General features: G+C 41.0%; 1 protein-coding gene across 1 annotated transcript in view; it reads left to right on the top strand.

Annotated features, from left to right (window-relative positions):
• IQGAP1 (IQ motif containing GTPase activating protein 1) overlaps positions 1–15,798 on the top strand; it is a 90,795-nt gene that overhangs the window by 71,578 nt on the left and 3,419 nt on the right. The window contains exons 27-37 of the mRNA XM_072950818.1: positions 1,723–1,863; positions 1,956–2,040; positions 3,132–3,364; positions 3,951–4,083; positions 5,097–5,199; positions 5,697–5,832; positions 6,213–6,300; positions 8,879–9,091; positions 9,836–10,002; positions 11,851–11,973; positions 15,053–15,161. Of these exons, the coding sequence (XP_072806919.1) occupies positions 1,723–1,863; positions 1,956–2,040; positions 3,132–3,364; positions 3,951–4,083; positions 5,097–5,199; positions 5,697–5,832; positions 6,213–6,300; positions 8,879–9,091; positions 9,836–10,002; positions 11,851–11,973; positions 15,053–15,161 (1,531 nt within the window). The remainder of the gene's footprint in view (positions 1–1,722; positions 1,864–1,955; positions 2,041–3,131; positions 3,365–3,950; positions 4,084–5,096; positions 5,200–5,696; positions 5,833–6,212; positions 6,301–8,878; positions 9,092–9,835; positions 10,003–11,850; positions 11,974–15,052; positions 15,162–15,798) is intronic.

Raw genomic sequence — 15,798 nt, 5'->3', positions numbered from 1 at the left:
AGCAAACTGGGACCTTGTCATCGCTTGGGAATGTTCACTTCTAAAATCTTAGAGATTTAAAATTCTGTTTTCTGCCTATAGCCATTGTGTTTTGCACTTTTATTCCCTTTGCTCCTTACTACTTTTTTAAAATGTCATATACACATAGTTACAAATTTTTACTGCTATAAAAAATGTTTAGCACATAACTTAAAAATAACAAAATATACAATGCCCTTATTGTAAATTCCATACGGCCAGTTGTTTCAAACAGAATATGTTCGTTGATTTTGGCTGAATCCTTGTGTTCATAGTCTACCTATGTTTGTAATCCAGCCACCGTGTGATAAATGGAGTTGTAGCCCTATCTGCTTGTATCAGTTTTCTGTTGCTCCTGTGATGAATTACCACACTCTTGGTGGCTTAAAACAACAGAAATGTATTCTCTCACAGTTTTGGAGCCCAGAAGTCCAAAATCAGTATCAAAGGGGTGGAATCGAGGTATCAGCAGGGCTGCGCTCCCTCTGGAGGCTCTAGTGGGAAATCCATTCCTTGCCTCTCCTGGCTTCTTGGTGGCTGCTGGCATCCCTGGACTTGTGGGTGAATCACTCCAGTCTCTGCTTCTGTTGTCACATTGCCTCCTCTTGTGTGTGTAAGGTCTCCCTCCAGGTCTCCCTCCAAATCTCCCTCCACCTGTCTCTTACTAGGACGCTTGTTATTGGATTTAGGCCACCAAGATCACCATTAGTGCTTTTTGACCTCATTGAAAGTATCAGACCTTGACCCCTGCGTTTCATTTTTGTCTTTCAGCTCCCTCCTGTTTTTATTTCCGTCCTAATCAAGCCTAGGCTCAGTGTTCTAGCACGTTTCCTCTTTCCTTGCCAGTTTGACACATTGCCCTCTCCTTGAGTGATCTTGTCAGCTCCTCTGGCTTGAGTTCCTATATATAAAACTGTCACCTCCCTCATTAGTACCCAAAGGGTCACCAAGTCGCATTGATTGTATCTCCTTAATATCTCTCGTGTCTGCCTCCTGGCCCCACCACTGCGTCCGTGTCTATGCCCTCAGCGTCTCTGGAGCAGCCTGTGGCACTCGGCTTCCAGCTCTTTCATCTGTGAGTGTCCACCTTTAATTCGTTTCTCGTGGTGGACCAGAGCAATTTTCCTCAGAATTCAGGTCTCCTGTCTTTTAATAGCTCTTCCTGGCTTCTAGGAAAGTTTAAACTTCATAGCATTATATACAAGGTCCTCCATGACTTGGCCCCTGTTTATTTTTCTGCTCTCATTTCTCCTACCTCTTCCCTTTCTTTGCATTTGATCATCTTTCCTAGAAGACCTTTCTTCTCCCTTTTTCCTGAGGTCAGATATCCCTTCTTTATGAAAGTCTTCCTTAGTTCCTCTAGTCTGGATAGCCTCTTCTCTGTGGCCTGGTGGTACTCCTCGTCAGCTCCTTATCTACAGCACAGTGTGTTTGCTGGTATTTATTTGTATGTCTCTCCCACCAGATTGTAAGAAACTTGAGAAGCTGTCATGTCACATACCTTTTATCCCAAGTGCCTATTTTAGTGCCTGGCACATAGTTCAAGGCACCCAATTCATAGATGAAAACCTGAGTCTAAATTCTGGCTCCCCAAATTTACCAGCTCTATGTGCGTAAGAAAATTACCTGATCTCTCTGAGTCTTGCCTCAGGATGTTCCTGGCTGTTGGTCTAACATAGTTTGGAATGATTTCTGCTTTCCCAGCAAACTACCCTATGACGTGACCCCAGAGCAGGCTCTGGCTCATGAAGAAGTCAGAACACGACTAGACAACTCCATCAGGAACATGAGGGCTGTGACAGACAAGTTCCTCTCAGCCATCATCAGCTCTGTGGACAAAATCCCGTGAGTGCCATCACTTGTGACCCCAAATAGAGCCCAGCATTAGTGGCCTTCTGCTCCCCAGCCCTTCTCACCGAGTTTTGTCCATCCCACAGTTATGGGATGCGCTTCATTGCCAAAGTGCTGAAGGACTCTTTACATGAGAAGTTCCCTGATGCTGGTGAGGATGAACTGCTGAAGGTAAGACCCTGAAAGTTGGCACATTCTTGCCCTGGCAATAATCCTCTGGGAGGGAAGTGACAAGACTAGACCTGACCTTAGATCCTTAGTGAATACCTAAGCATAGATTTTGTCAGTAACTCACCATTGATTGTGAGGTTTTGAAAGAGACTGTAAACAGTAAATAATACCTCTCTTAGTTCCTCTATAGTTCCAGTGTTGTTTGATTGGTACACAGACACCAAACAAGTAGAGAAGATGGATTTTCCTGTCTTGAGACAAATTTCTTTTGAGTCCTCTATCTTTCGCTGAAGAATTGCTCCCTCTGCTGGTGGCCAGGTGAATGGTAGCAAGCACTTTTCTGCTAAGGCTGTTGCTGATAACTCTCTCTTACTCGGCTATGCTCCTTCCCTTTTTTTTTTTTTTTTTTTTTTTAATCTGAACGCTTTTTTCTTCTCTCCTAGTTCTGTGCTTTCCTACAGTGAGGCCTCGATTCTAGACTTTCTGTTCAGGTGAATTAATTTTATTTTTTTCTGAATGAAACTCTAGGGGAAATGCTGTGACTTTCCTTGAGTCCTTCTGTGAAAGTGTTGTGTGTTGAGTGACTTTAATTTCAGAGGCATGAGTTTGTCTGCCTTTGAAGTCTGCAGCATGAGGATGGTGGGGGTTGGACAGATTATGCTATGCTAATTTGGTCATGTTTAAGGATTGATTTTAGCTACGTTTGTTAGCTTCTTAGGATGAAAGCCCATTTACCTAAAAACGAAAAGTGCATGTGGTTGACAGCACCCTTATTTGCTGCTGTGATACGTGAACAAAGACTGCCCTAAAATGCCCAATACAGACTTTACATCTTTCATTTTTACCTTCCGAATCTTCTCTTTCATTATGATTTTCAGTTCTGTTCTCTTTTTCTTTTTTCTGCATCCAGCCAAGGGATGTTTGGTCACTAAAAGTTTCAGGCCTTGAGAGAAAGTGTATGTGCATGTGTGTGTAGTATTTATTTTTTTCTCACAGGACTGCATTTTCTGGTTTTCTTTGCTAGCAAAGCCATTTATGGCTTACTTGGTGGAGTGATTTTTAACTCCCATTTCTTTATCCTCTGTTCCCAGATTATTGGTAACTTGCTCTACTATCGATACATGAATCCAGCCATTGTTGCTCCTGATGCCTTTGACATCATTGACCTGTCAGCAGGAGGCCAGCTTACCACAGACCAACGCCGAAATCTTGGCTCCATTGCAAAGATGCTCCAACATGCAGCTTCCAATAAGATGTTTCTGGGAGATAATGCTCACTTAAGCATCATTAACGAATATCTTTCCCAATCCTACCAGAAATTCAGGTAAGGGGAAAGGGACAATGTACTTGAAAGATTCCATGGGCATGTTTCTAACTCTGAAGGAAAAGACAGGATTAAATACCACACCCAGCATTCCCTGGACCACAGTATTGTAGGACACATGTTTGATATGCTCAGAGCTCCGGGAGATAATGAAGAGGATGTCTGAGCTATTAAAATGTATTCCTGTGAAACAGACAGTAATGTAAAAACAATGGTCTGCATTAGGCACATGTTACTTTGTAGTCAGAGAAGAACTGGAGAGTGCTTTTAATAGTTGTAAATTAAACATTCAGTTGAGCTGGGGGCATTGTCTTAGAAAGTTGGATCCGCTAATGACACAGGTGTTTGAGAACTGTTTTAAATTATGGTTGAGTAGTTCTTGTGGGTAGAATTAAAACTGGGTGGTGAGAGAACCAACGCCCCAAGGCTGTCAAGCATCAATGAATGTGCAGCAGTTTCTCTAGAATTAACCGTCATGACTGGCTTCTGTTTGAACTCACTGCTCCAGAGGGTTGTGGGGCGTCCTCCCGTCCACTTCTCACACATGTGTCACCTGTTGGGGCCTGACTCCTGTGTTTATTTTCAGACGGTTTTTCCAAACCGCTTGTGATGTCCCAGAGCTTCAGGATAAATTTAATGTGGATGAGTACTCTGATTTAGTGACCCTCACCAAACCAGTGATCTACATTTCCATTGGCGAAATCATCAACACCCACACTGTACGTGTTTTTCTTTAATTGCTTACTTTCGTTGCTGTGTCTTAATTGCCTTCTCTGGCTGCTGCTTGCTATCTCTGGAAGCCAGATAGCTTACCTTCCTGTGATCTTACTGACATCACATCTGCCTTGTTGTTTATCTTCCTTTGCTTATTATCCTTAACTTTCTCGAAGTGATCCCCAGGCCACCTGCATCAGAACATCTGGGCTGGTTATTAAAAATGAAGTTTCCTGAGCCCCACCACAGGCCAGCTGAATCTGAATCCCCACGGGTGGGCTTCCGAATCTCCATTGTGACGACTGATGTAGTGACTTGATAAAATACTGTTTTTACTGCTCCTTCGTTTTGCCCTGGCCCTCTGTGTTACATTCTAACATCATAATACCAACTTTTTTGCTCTGTCACCTTAGAGTGATTTTTCCCTTGGGTGCTCCTTTTTTCCCCCAAATTTTTATAATTGATTCCTTTTCCCTTTGGGGACATATTGAACAGGAAATGAGGAAATATATAAAATGTAAATGAAATTTCAGGTATTGTCGTTTCTGATGGCATCGCCTGGGATAATAGCATCTTACAGGCTTTGCTCAATGTCCCTAAAATAATGATAATGTTGATCTGGTGCACTTTCCTCTGAATTAGAAGATATTATATACTGGAAACATTAAGTAAAAGTATGAATGCGAGTCATTGGAACTGGCTGATGACTTGGAAATTGAAGTCTGTGGGTTTCGTTGTTCTTTCTTATATAGAGTTCATTGAAATCCTTTATATCTATAAATTTGAGAGAGTATCGGCATTCCCTCTTCATACCTCACAGCATATGCCATTCAGCACGGCTAGTGTGTTGCTTTGTATGTTGTTAATTTAGGTTAGTTTGTTGAGGATTGGTTTGTCAGTTCTTCGAACGTAGGAGCTTTGTTATCTCACCTCTTTTGTGCTGGTAGGCATTGTGAATGGGGTGGGTGCTAACGGGTTGAGTGTGTGAATGGAATTGACCCCTGGATGTTCGATGCAGCTCCTGTTAGATCACCAGGACGCCATTGCCCCGGAGCACAACGACCCGATCCACGAGCTGCTGGATGACCTTGGCGAGGTGCCCACTATCGAGTCCCTAATAGGTAAGGTTCTGACTCAACTACCCAGAAGCTGAGAGGGGAACTTGGCAGGAGTGCTGTTCATTGTCACCTCCACTGTTTCTGCACTGTTCAAGCTCTGAATATACATCGGGGAAGAAAACCGATGTAACCCCTGTCTGTGAGGAGCTGAAGTCCAGGGGAAGAGATCACTTCCAGTGCATATACGTGCATAGTCTTGTCACTAGAAATTGTAAGTCCTGTAAAGGAAATGAACAGAGTATTTTGAGAGAGAAATATTACAGTGTTGAAATGGTTTGTTAAACATTTATTAAATTGTTTTATTATGGATCCTTTGCCTTTATCATCTGGCATAATATTTTCTTGTATTTCTTAGTAAAAGATGTCCTTGCCGCAGTGTACATATTGGCTTGTTCAACTATCTTCTTAAACTCGTATTATCTTTTACTTGTATTATTATCTCCTCTCCAGTGTCTTCTCTCTTTTTGATACTGATTCTTTCTACCCTCGCAAAACTTTAGGAGAAAGCTCTGGCAATTTAAATGACCCAAATAAGGAGGCACTGGCTAAGACAGAAGTATCTCTCACACTGACTAACAAGTTTGATGTGCCTGGAGATGAGAATGCAGAAATGGACGCGAGGACCATCTTACTGAAGTGAGTATTGGAAGTAGGAGGAATGGAGTAAATGTAACCCAGTGACCCCTTAGTCCTGATGAACAAGTCTGCTTGTTCACACCTAAAGTGATCATCCTGGCCATTTAAGCCTGACATGATTCTGGCCACTTCATGTGTTATACTTGGCAAAGGACCTACTGCCTTATTTGCTAATAAGATGCCAAAATGAGTTTGCACCTTGGAAATCCTAACCTCGGTGCCCACCCTGGTATAGCTGCGTAAAGAAGCCTGGGGCCTGTGTGCCTTGCAGTAGCAGCTGCTCAGTAGGCCCGTGTGAGGCAGTGCTGCTGCTGCTGTGGCCACTCGAGGGGAAGTAGGACTCCTGCTAATGTTTAAACGCTGCCTGCATCTCCTTTCAGCACAAAACGTTTAATTGTGGACGTCATCCGGTTCCAGCCAGGAGAGACCTTGACTGAAATCCTAGAAACACCAGCCACCAGTGAACAGGTAAAATTTAGGGGTTTAACATCTACCACAGCAAGGCGGAGATATTCTCCTGTGACAGTCACATGACAGGGCTGAGGAGGCAGGACACAGCTGGTGAGAGGTGGCAACCTGGAGGTGGGCTTGGCAGTGACTGGAGGGTGGTGGTGTTTAGGGCTTCCTGAGAAAGTTGTTGGTTCCTAAATCCAGAGGTAGATGTTTCTAGGGCACAAAGCTCACTGGCACTTACATGCAGCCTATGTGTGTGTTTTAATTTAACCTGAAGCAGAATCAATGAGTTACTTATTAAATATTATATAGTTGGAAGTTTGGTAAGTGCCTTGGTAGACAGAATAAAAGTAGAGAATGTGGCTTCTAAGTTCAGTGAACTCATGATCTAGTTGGAGATGTGTGGCATATATACCTGAAGCAATTAGAAAACCTATTCAATTCTTTTTTTTTTTTTAAATGGAGATACCGGGGATTGAACCCCGAATCTCATGCGTGCTAAGCATGCGCTCTGCCACTGAGCTGTACCCAATCCTCTTAGTAAACCATTAAAAATTCTCTGTGGTATTGGCTCTAAAAATGCTAGAAGTTAAGGAGAAAGGCCAGTGGGGAGCAAAGCATCAGGAAGGTGTGAGACTTGAACCAAATGGACAAAATGGACAGGACTGGAGTGTACATGTATGACAAGGGGGCATTCTGGACAGGAGAGTCCAGGTGAACAGAGGCCCGAGGGAGGGGACAGCATGATGTGACCAGACCTACATACCTGGAATGAAGAGGTGGGTGAAGATGAGTAGTGAGAAATTAAGCATGAGGACAAATTATATAGAACCCAAAACTTAGGAGTTTGGCACCAGAGAGATAAGGAGTAAAGAGTTTTATAACCTTTGGGACCATTTGATATTGATCCACTTGGCAGTGCTGTCGGAGCAGCTGGTAGCTGAGTCATCTAGGTGTGTGCTTAGGCCCCAGGCCCAGCTGGTTGAGGGGTGGCAGTGGGAAGGGACAGATGAATCACTTCACACTTAAGATTCCTGTTTCAAGTTTATAAAATGGGAAAAGTAAGTCCAGTCATTTGATTTCAAATTTTGAGCATGAGAATCCTTTTCATTAAGTAACAGTACATTTGGAAGCCCAATATGTAATACAAGTAAAATTGGAGCTACTCTAGTGGCACTAGGGATGGGGCCCTTAGAAGCCCGCCCTCTGGGACTCATGGTCCCTCTGGGAGACCCTTAAGGCTGCACCAAGGACTATATGAAAACTACTGTTTTAAATGAATTGTCAGCTATCAGATGCTGTGGTTGATTACCATTTGGATGTATGTGAGGGTCAAGAAAAGATACGTAACCAGTAACTGCAACTTGTGTAACCTGGAAGGAAGTTTGAAGTTGGGAAGGAGGAGCTGGTCTTTATTGAGAACTGACAGTAGTTTGGTGCTTTCACCTATGTTCTTTCATGTAATCTTTGCAGTGTCCCTATGAGGTGAGTCTTTTTATCTACATTTTACAGATGATGAAACTAAAGACCTGCTAGAGGTTAAGTAATTTGCCCAAGACCATCAACTTGCAGTGGCAGAACCAAACTTGGATGCAGTTTTTTCTGACTCCACAGTTTGTGTTCCTTACTTTATATGATAAAGAGTAGTATTGGCTTTAGAAGAAAAGGGAATATTAAGAAACAGATTGCTCCAGTTTGGGAGAAATTACAAGTTTGAACTACAAGCTTTTCCAAATATAAACATCCCTAGTACAAACATTTCAAAATATGGTACCAGAGCCTTAGCCATATGCTGGGATCTCTCAGCATAGAGGTGGTCATTGAAGTTTTGAGAGAGAACAATTATAAGGAAATGACCATGGGTCACTTGGAGGTGCCACCCCATGCTTAGTGCAGGGAAGAAGTGCAGGGAAGATGATCAAGGCAACAACTAGGAGGAGGTGCTGGATTTAGGGTGGGAGGAATGGTAATTGGTGATGAAAGCAGTAGATGCAGAAGCCAGATTCTGAGGCAATAAAGAGGAAAGTGTTGAAAGAGTGGAACAGCACATGTGGATCATTTGTTGGGCGGGAACATAATGGACACGTGTTGGATGGTGATTGGGAGAGATACCAGAATTAAGAAGGGTCTTTTTAAGATTACCAGCATTTGTGGCATGTCTGACAGTAGAGGGAAGGCCTGAGTGTGAGTGGCACTCAGCCTGGAAGAGGTGGCAAAAAGAATTAGCAAGAATTTACTGAGCACTGTTGTTGCATTGGGTGGTTATAACATTCATCAAGCTGGGTTTCCATTAAAATTAAATGGTTTCCATGTCCCAGATGTGATAGGGAAAAAAGGAGGGATTTTGTATCCAGCAGAGTCCAATCTCCAATTATACCTTAGAGTCCAGGAAAGAAGCCCTAAAAAGGCTCGTGACTTCGCAGACTTGTCTTCTGGATGAAGAGAGATCTGCCTCTGCTTCATGCAGTGTCTCTGTCATTTGTTGGGGAGTAAATTTGTTCCCTTCTGTTTCCAGAATGGAGTTTGAAAACTATATAAATTCAGTGTAGATTAGTGTGAAGACCTTGCCACGAACTTCCATTTCTTACTGTAGGAAGCAGAACATCAGAGGGCCATGCAGAGACGTGCTATCCGTGACGCCAAAACTCCTGACAAGATGAAAAAGTCAAAAACGATAAAGGAAGACAGCAATCTCACTCTTCAAGAGAAGAAGGAGAAGATCCAGTCAGGCTTGAAGAAGCTAACGGAGCTTGGGACCGTGGACCCAAAGAACAGATACCAGGAACTGATCAACGACATCGCCAAGGTACGGCATTTAGGGGGCAGGGAAGGCCTGGCCACGTTTAAAACTGTCACAGAGGCTCATGAGGGGACAGCAGCTGTTCCAATGACAACATACCTTCAGTTCATAGGCAGAGTAGAGCCCTCCTGTGGGGAGTTGTTTCTGACTCTTCCAACGTGAGTTCCTGGCCTGCCCTTTGATGGCTTATTCCACGGCCTAAATTAGGGAGAAGACCCTAGTTAGAGCTTCCTGCGTCTCAGTTTGTCTTTGGCCTTAAAGAATTCTTCCAGGCTTTGTAATGATTGCTATGAAATATAAATTCACATCAGAATTATCATCAAACCTTTGATTTATGTGAGTCTTCTCAAGAAAAGGGCTCTGGCGTGGGCTGAGAGTGTAGCCATTCTCTGCTGTCGCACCAAGATCGTGCCATGCACGGGTGGAAGCTTGGTAACTGTTACATGAAAATTATCTTTTTCTTCCCCTCCTGCCAATACACTGAAGAGATTTAAACCAGCTTTGCAAGTCAGTTCTGAGAATGCATAGGTCTGTAAAAGTAACACATTTCCCTGCCTCTGGAAAATACAAACGGGGAAAAAATTGATGAGCTCTGAATTTCTTTGTTAATCTTTGAACATAAATTGCTGCCTATTAAGAATGTGTGGTCAAGCAAGGCACAGTTAAAGCACTGCTGGGATCTAGTGTTAATGACTCAAGAAGCACGTGATATCCATCATTATTTTCCTAATTTCAATAATTATGTCTCAGGATATTCGAAATCAGCGGAGATACCGACAGAGGAGAAAGGCTGAACTCGTGAAACTGCAGCAAACGTATGCTGCTCTGAACTCTAAGGCCACCTTTTATGGAGAGCAGGTGGATTACTATAAGAGCTACATCAAAACCTGCTTGGATAACTTGGCCAGCAAGGGCAAGTGAGTATTCTTCTAAAGAATCAATGTCAGGGGAAAAAGAAGAGGCAACTGGAGTGACATTGGAAATTTTTATTTAAAACACACTGGGTTTGTTTTTTCCATTAGTCTTTTATTTTGCTTCTAATCATTTATATAATTTCCTGGTTCCATTTGTTATTGTATGTAAATAAATAATGTGGGGGGGGTTCAAGGCTGTTTATTTCTAAGCATCCCTTGTCCCAAAATACCTTCCTGGCCCTAGAAACTAAAGAATCATGGGAAGGGATCATTTAGTGGTCCCCAAACCAGAACGTGCCACAGAATCACTTAAGGAACATTATAAACACTTATGTCAATTCCTGGCCGCTACACCTCCTGAACGTGGGATCCCGGATCCTGATTGTTTCCTCAGCTGCCAACGAAAACCTGATGCAACCCATAAGCCATCAGGCTGCCCGTTTTACAGGGAGGGAACCTGAAAATCCAGAGAGATGAGGTGATAAGCACAGGTTCTGCTTATTAGATGGGTTGGTTCATTATTTGCTCCTAACTTTTCATTTTAAGAATTTTCTATCCCTAGAAAGGTTGAATGAATAGAATAAGAAACACCCATTTACCCTTCACCTAGATTCACCTGTATTTAGCATTTTGCCACATTGGCTTCGCCTCTCTCCAGCTTGCCTATTCTTCCATCTATGCTTTTTCCCTCCCTCCCTGAAGAGTTCCTAGAGTGAGGCAGGGCTGATATGAAGGACTACAAATCAGGTCCACCTTACCCAGCTTGCAGAGCTGACTCCTGTGTCCTTTTGAAATGTCCCCATTGTTCTTTGAGCACTTCTTGACCTTGTGCCATGAGATATTTCTGGTTCAATTTGTACTTTTCCCTCCCCAGGCTTGGAATTAGTTATTTCTCCAACCATCCCTGGTTCCTTTTAATGAAGAATGTATTTAGAAACCAAAATCTAGGCACTAGATGTGCTCATTGCCAGAGTCATCATTGTTTCAGGCCTTTTAAGCAGACGGACCTAGGTTCTCATTGCTTTTTTAATGGCTACATGATATTCTATTGTATAGATAAATGTAACTGCTCAATCAGTTCTCCACTGATAGACATCTTCATTGTTTCCACTTATTTATTATAAAAAATTCTGTAACAAATAACCTCTTATACATATGTCACTTTGTGAACATAGGCATGTTTTTAAAGATAAATTTCTCGAAGGGTTATTGCTGGATCAAAAGTTCTTTGCAGTTGTGATTTTGATAGATATTTCAGTTGCCAGCCATAGCAATTATTCCCTTTTACAAAAGTACCAGCTTTTCTGCTCCACTTTTTGAGACCCTCCCCTTGGGAGTTACAGATCGAGTTCTCGTTCATCTCTATTCTTCCCTCGCTTACTTTTCTTACTGCTTCTCGCCTTGATTATCCCAATAGCCTTCTAACATGTTTCTTTTTCCTTGCTCCCATTCTTCTGTAATTGCTATGGTGGCTTAAACTCTTAAAAATTATGCATTCTAAGACATTTTTATTTTTTTCCCTGCACAGCCACTAAGTGACTCCCTTGGGATTCAGCACAGTTCCCTCAGGCTGGCATGTAATTTATGTGCTTAGGCTCTGAGAGGGACATGGAAAGATTAAGGCACTGTCAGATTCATGGTGTGTTCTCAAAGATAATTTAAATTAAAAACAAAAGCAATTTAGGAATGTTTCCCTGTTTTGCAGAGACATTGCTTAGGCAATTTATTTGCCATTTTAGAATTGGTTTGTTACTTACTTGTGTATGGGGCTGACCTCATATCCTTGAATTACCAACAAAGATTCACAGTAGATAGTTACTTACAGAAAGTGACATAATGTGATTTTTACAGGGTCTCCAAAAAGCCTAGGGAAATGAAAGGAAAGAAAAGCAAAAAGATTTCTCTAAAATATACAGCAGCAAGACTACACGAAAAAGGAGTTCTTTTGGAAATTGAGGACCTGCAAGTGAATCAGTGAGTATTTACTTTTTCACTTTTAGATATTGATTTTTTTTTTTAATTTAGCATTTGTCATATCTTTATCTTACTGACTTTATTTCCTTTATCTGGATATATTGTGTGTGTGTGTGTGTGTGTGTGTGTATGTAATTAATCAATTTTATGCAGAATTTGGCATAATACTCAGAGATAATTTGTCTGTCATAGAAGGGAAAATATTTCTTTACTTTGTGGAACATTTGCCTTAGGACATCTTAATTTTCCTCTTTAAAGCAGGAAGCCATTCCTTCCATTTTTTCCTGTGTCTAAACCAACAATCAATAAGAATAACGAGAAGGCCACTGGAGGCCAGGAACCGGGGACTTACCCTCATCTTCTTTTCTGGGAAGCACCAGCTTGCTTTACCCGTGGTTCCTGGATCAGACCTGGCCTGACCATCCTCCCTCGGGTCCTGGCCCATGTGTCATGAGCAAGAATTTATTGAGTACCCTACTCAGTCAGCCCTGAGCTTTCTCTTCTCGTGTCTGTTTAAAACTTTTTAAAAACTTTTAAAAAAATTTTATATTTTTCTGATTCTAAAATAATCTGTATTCATTATTGAACTTTGAAAAATATGGTAAATCATGAAGAAAAAGAAAAAGCACCTATAACCCCAGAAGCCAAAGATTACCACTGAAATCATTTCAGTGTATTTTCTTCTATGACTCTATTCAAATAAAGATTTTCTATTCGCTCACTTTTTTACCATCCTACTTTTTCTTTTTTAATTTATCTTTCATTATAGGATTTTTTTTTCTTTTTCTTTCTTCCTTTTTTTTTTTTAATGGAAGCACTGGGGATTGAACCCAGGACTTCAAGCATGCTAAGCATGACTTCTATCACTGAGCTATACCCTCCCCCTCCACTTAATTTTTTTTTTAACATAAATTGGGATGATACTGTTTATAGTCATAGATCCAGCTTTTTCCTCATAACATATTGTGAGCATTTTCATATTTTTTGAAAGCATCCTTTTTAATGGCCACATAATATTGCATATTATAGCATTTGCAATTGTGCATTTATTTAACCATTCACCTATTGTTGAACATTTAAGTTGATTTTACTTTTTACATTATTAACATGTGATAACACCTTTATATGTAAATCTTTGATTCTCCTTCTGATTATTTTTTATGATAGATGCCTAAAAATGTAATTTCTGGTCATAGTAATAAATTTTTTATTGTAAAAAACACAAAACATAAAATTTACCATCTTAACTACTTTTTAGTGTACAGTTCAGCAGGGTTAAGTATACTCACATTGTTGTACAATAGATTTCCAGATCCTTTTCATCACACAAAACTGAAACTATACCCATTAAATAACAACTCCCCATCCCCCCCCCCCCGCCCCCCAGCCCTGGGCAACCAGCATCCTTCTCTCTGTGTCTGAATTCGACTCCTCTAGGTGCCTCATATAAGTGGAATCACACAATACTTATTTTTTTGTGTCTGGCTTACTTCACCTGGCATAATGTTCTCAGGATTCATCCATGTTGTAACATGTGACAGATTTCCTTCCTTTCTAAGGCTGAATAATTTTCTATTGTGTACGTGTACCACATTTTACTTAGTCATTCATCCATTGATGGACATTTGGTTTGCTTCCACCTTTTTGCTCTTGTGAATAATGCTACAGTGAACCTGGAAGTGTAAATATCTCTTTGAGAGTCTGCTTTCAGTTCTTTTGGCTGTCTAGCCAGAAGTGGGATTGCTGGGTCATATGATAGTTCTATTTTAAATTTTTTTATGAATTGTCATACCATTTTCTATAGCAATTGAAAAAGCTTTTAACTCATATATTGCAAAATATTTTCTAGCAGTATCTGACATATGTATAAAAATGCTTACTTACCTCGCAACTTCCTTGCCATCACTGAGTAATAAGATAATTTTCGATGTTTTGAGTCAATAGATAAAAATGGTAGCATTTTAAAATTTTGCACTTTTTAAAATTCTGGTTGAACTTCTTAGTAGGTGTGTGTGTGTGTTTTTAAACATGACTTAGTATCTATATTCTTGTCTCTGGTCATTGTTTCAGTTGGGGACCTTGGTCTTTTGGGGTTTTTTTCAGTTGATCGCTTTATGCATTTTTCAAATCTAATATTTACTATCTCCTCCCTTCTTTCTGTCATTATTTGCACTGCTATTTAAGTGCCTACCATTATTTGACTCTCTTATTTCTTCTTAATTTGTTACTATGGGTTTAGAAACCAGATGACAAACCAAACCGATTAAAATAAAATTATTTATCACATAAAATAAACAGCTTTATAACCTGTGGGATCTCCTGCTGAGTAAAGAGCATCTGTTTTAGTACATGGATTTTGTGACCTCTCTTTTAGCTTCCCAGGATCCTCTTGCATCCTTTGTGGTTCTCAGCTCTGTTTACAGTACATCAGTTTGCTCCCCAGTTGACTAATGGAAATGTGGGGTGATATACTTTGATCACCTGGGAAACAACATACTCCCACCTTCTGGTGCTATAAAATTTCTTGGCAAATAGCATGTTGAGAAGAGTGACACCTTAAATATTTTCAGTAATAGCAGTTGATCTACCCTTGGTGGCACTCAGTACATTTATATCTATAGCACCTGCTCTTTCCAGAAAACCTGTCTTGGTTCTTCTTGTTCTGATACCCTTTTGTTTACTTCTTCCAATCCTCAAACATCCATCCCTTCCTCCTCCTCCTTCTAGCCTAATTTCCTCTTGATTCTCCTTTTATCATTAGGTTTCAGCGTGGTCACATCAGAAGGCCCAGAGAATCCCTGATGTCGCCCCTTAGAGGCCATTTGTGGCCTTCCCCAGTAGTTCCTCTTTCCATAGAAAGCAAGTGCTCCCGGGAGGTTGCCACTCCTCTCTACAGATCCCGAAGTGGATGGTACTTAGGGTACAGTCCAACACGGCTTCGCCTGCAGGAGTACTTTGGACCTTTATTTTGTACCCCTTTTCACTCTTGAAGACGATGTCCATCTCCTTTCTGTGTTTCACAGAATATTTTTATATGAGAACATAAAAATCATACCTTTATGATGTTATGTTTCAACAGGTTTAAAAATGTTATCTTTGAAATCAGTCCAACAGAAGAAGTTGGAGACTTTGAAGTGAAAGCCAAATTCATGGGAGTTCAAATGGAGACATTTATGCTACATTATCAGGTGGGTTTGCACCAGGTGAAACCGAAAGCTCTGTGTGTGAGGTAGTTGTGTTCTTGTCAAGGTAGGAGAATGGATAAAAAGGACACCACGTGGGGAGAGCAGTCCACCTTCAGCAGTGAGCTGGGGAAGGAGCTGAGGATTTTGGTGCGTCTGATTTGGTCTGCAAATGCTTCAGAAAGCATATCTGAATCTTCTACTTGGTGTTGCGAGTAAATTGAGCTGATACCTCAGACTTGAACAGGATGCTTAGGTACAGATCTAGACAGTACAAAATTGTAAGCCTTCTCAGTAGCTTGAAAGCTCTCTCTCTCTCTTTTTTTTTTTTTTGGCTCTCATTTTGATTTGGGAACTTAAATGTGTATTTCTGACAAGGTGTGTGTAAATTGCATCTTTGTAAACTGAATCACATTTTAAATTCAAAAAGAATTCTGCAGTGAATCATTTTGCAAAATAATTATCTCTAATTTTTATTTTAAAATATCTCTATTTTTTATGCATTAAACAACATCAAGGCACTGAGAGGGTTCCTAGGGGATACCCGGACTCCATTAGTTTTGTGTCCATGGTGCTTCATTGGTGATCAGTACCCATCTCATTCGCACTGCTGCCCTCTGTCAAGCTGGGCAGATGCGTTTCT

Source organism: Vicugna pacos, chromosome 27 (genome assembly GCF_048564905.1).
Source record: "Vicugna pacos chromosome 27, VicPac4, whole genome shotgun sequence".
NCBI lineage: Eukaryota > Metazoa > Chordata > Mammalia > Artiodactyla > Camelidae > Vicugna > Vicugna pacos.
The sequence above is the reverse complement of the archived record's forward strand: the minus strand, read 5'-3'. Positions and strand labels throughout refer to the sequence as shown.